The 2,223-nt window shown below is 39.3% G+C and overlaps 1 protein-coding gene across 1 annotated transcript in view; it reads right to left on the bottom strand.

The window, feature by feature from the left end:
- Window positions 1-2,223, bottom strand: part of LOC106878451 (E3 ubiquitin-protein ligase TRIM37) — a 30,434-nt gene that overhangs the window by 20,283 nt on the left and 7,928 nt on the right. The window contains exons 7-8 of the mRNA XM_052977719.1: window positions 1,416-1,548; window positions 69-145 (exon numbers count right to left, since the gene is read on the bottom strand). Coding sequence (XP_052833679.1) covers window positions 69-145; window positions 1,416-1,548 — 210 coding nt within the window. The remainder of the gene's footprint in view (window positions 1-68; window positions 146-1,415; window positions 1,549-2,223) is intronic.

Below are 2,223 nucleotides of genomic sequence, written 5' to 3'. Positions count from 1 at the left end.
CTGTGTGTGCCTGTGAGACTGTATGTGTAAGCATAGAGGTGTGTGTACGTGTGTACATGTATACTCACTTTGATGTTTCCGGAAGGCCAGCTGAGAGCTCCAAAAATACTGACAGGTAATTCCCTCGGACCACACCGTTGCCGTCCTGAAAGTAAAAATATCCAAAAATATCAGCCAAATTGAACACAAACCACACTGTGGAATGTTTCAAAGTCTCTGCATTAGCCTCTGACTATTAACTAATTTTTGGCACAAAGTCAGTAATTTTGAGGGGAAGGGAAGTCGATTACAATGGCCCCCAGCGCACAACTGCTACTTATTTTATCAACAGCAAAAAGATGAAAGGCAAAGTTTACCATGGCGGCATTTGAACTCAGAATCTTCTTGATACTTTCTTGAGTCTGAGAAAGACAAGTCTACCGTTTCTTACTGCACAACCTACACTGATGAGCTGTTTATAGTGACCTAATGTTTGTGCCATTTATCAGCTCGCTTCCTCCATCAAATAGACACTGCCTGTCCAGGTGCATGGAGAAGTCAAAGTGATTGCAGAGTAACATCATCATCATCATCATTGTTTAACGCCCGCTTTCCATGCTAGCATGGGTTGGACGATTTGACTGAGGACTGGCGAACCAGATGGCTATGCCAGACTCCAATCTGGTCTGGCAGAGTTTCTACAGCTGGATGCCCTTCCTAACGCCAACCACTCCAAGAGAGTAGTGGGTGCTTTTACGTGCCACCGGCACGAGGGCCAGTCAGGCGGCACTGGCAATGGCCACGCTCAAAATGGTGTATTTTATGTGCTGTTTGGAGAAGGTTAACTGACAACACTGAGGCTCTGGTATATCCTGAAAGCTTATGTGCTACATAGAGCTGGCTATCACCCACAAGTGCTAGCACCCACCTGTCTGCAAGAGCTGGCACCTGCCCGCAGGAGCTGGCCTTAGCTCGCAGGAGCTGGCACCAGCTTGCAGGAGTTGGCACTAGCCCGCAGGAGCTGGTGTCACTCGAAGGGGTTAAGCACTCACCAGAAACAACCTTGAGTAATGAAACACCAGATCATCTGTAATTCAAACAAACCTACAATCAAATGTATCCAGCCATAACCATCTCATCAAATTTCAGATATAGTGTATCTAGGACTACACTGTCTCATGTGTCCTTCCTTTTTTTTCTTTCCATATATTGTGAAAAAGACATCAAGCTGTGAACTGACAGAGATTTAACTGCTATTTCCAATAGGTTCAATTAACCATACAGAAACTACCATTGGTCTACCTTAAGACATGTTAAAAGCCTGTGTGCTAGATAGAGCAAACATTTACTTGAATACTGTGGATCTAATTCTGGGTCCTCAATCAGCATTTACACAAATTTAGTTCCTAAAAACAGAAAGGGGTTGAAATACTCACTGGGTACACCTTAAGCCGCCAGCTAAGTCCAAACACATGCAAGGGCTGGCTGTAGACAGGGTCTGCCCTTTGTTGGAGGATGCTGAAGTTTTCCATCACAAATGCACTACAGTCATAGTGTGGAACAATTTCACTAGAAGGAAAATAACAACAACAAAAATGAATGATATATAATGATCATAATGTAAGTATATCAACATATATAACCAAATCTCAAAGTAATCTTTTGGATCAATCTAAAGTGACACTGAAATCTGAAATATTCCAATTTTAATCCTTTTGTTACAATATTTCTTTTGAAATACACTGCCTTTCTTTCACCTGGTTTTGTTCTTATTAACCTGGTATTTTGGAACGTAAATTAACATGAAACTTAGCTGGAAGGTTTAAATTTAGCACTCTTTTAGTCTTTTTGTTACCATATTCCTGTTGAAATACACTGCATTTGTTTCAGTTCACTTTGAATAATGACTAATGAGGTCTCCATTAATATAATAACAATAATTATAATAATAATAATAATAATAATAATAATAATAACAATAACAACACAGATAGAGAAATTAAGGCAAATAGACCAGATATAGTTGTCAAAGATCATGAAGAAAAAAAATGCTTTCTAATTGATGTATCAATACCAGCAGATGACAACTTTTCTCTAAAAGAAATGGAAAAACTTTCAAAATACAAAGACCTGGAAATAGAGGTAACTCGAATGTGGAATCTAAAAACAGAAACAATTCCTATCATAGTAGGTGCCTTAGGTATAATAAAAAAATATTCAGACAAATACATAACAAAAATAGCA

The sequence above is a fragment of the Octopus bimaculoides genome, chromosome 28 (assembly GCF_001194135.2).
Source record: "Octopus bimaculoides isolate UCB-OBI-ISO-001 chromosome 28, ASM119413v2, whole genome shotgun sequence".
NCBI classification, from domain to species: Eukaryota; Metazoa; Mollusca; class Cephalopoda; order Octopoda; family Octopodidae; genus Octopus; species Octopus bimaculoides.
The sequence above is the reverse complement of the archived record's forward strand: the minus strand, read 5'-3'. Positions and strand labels throughout refer to the sequence as shown.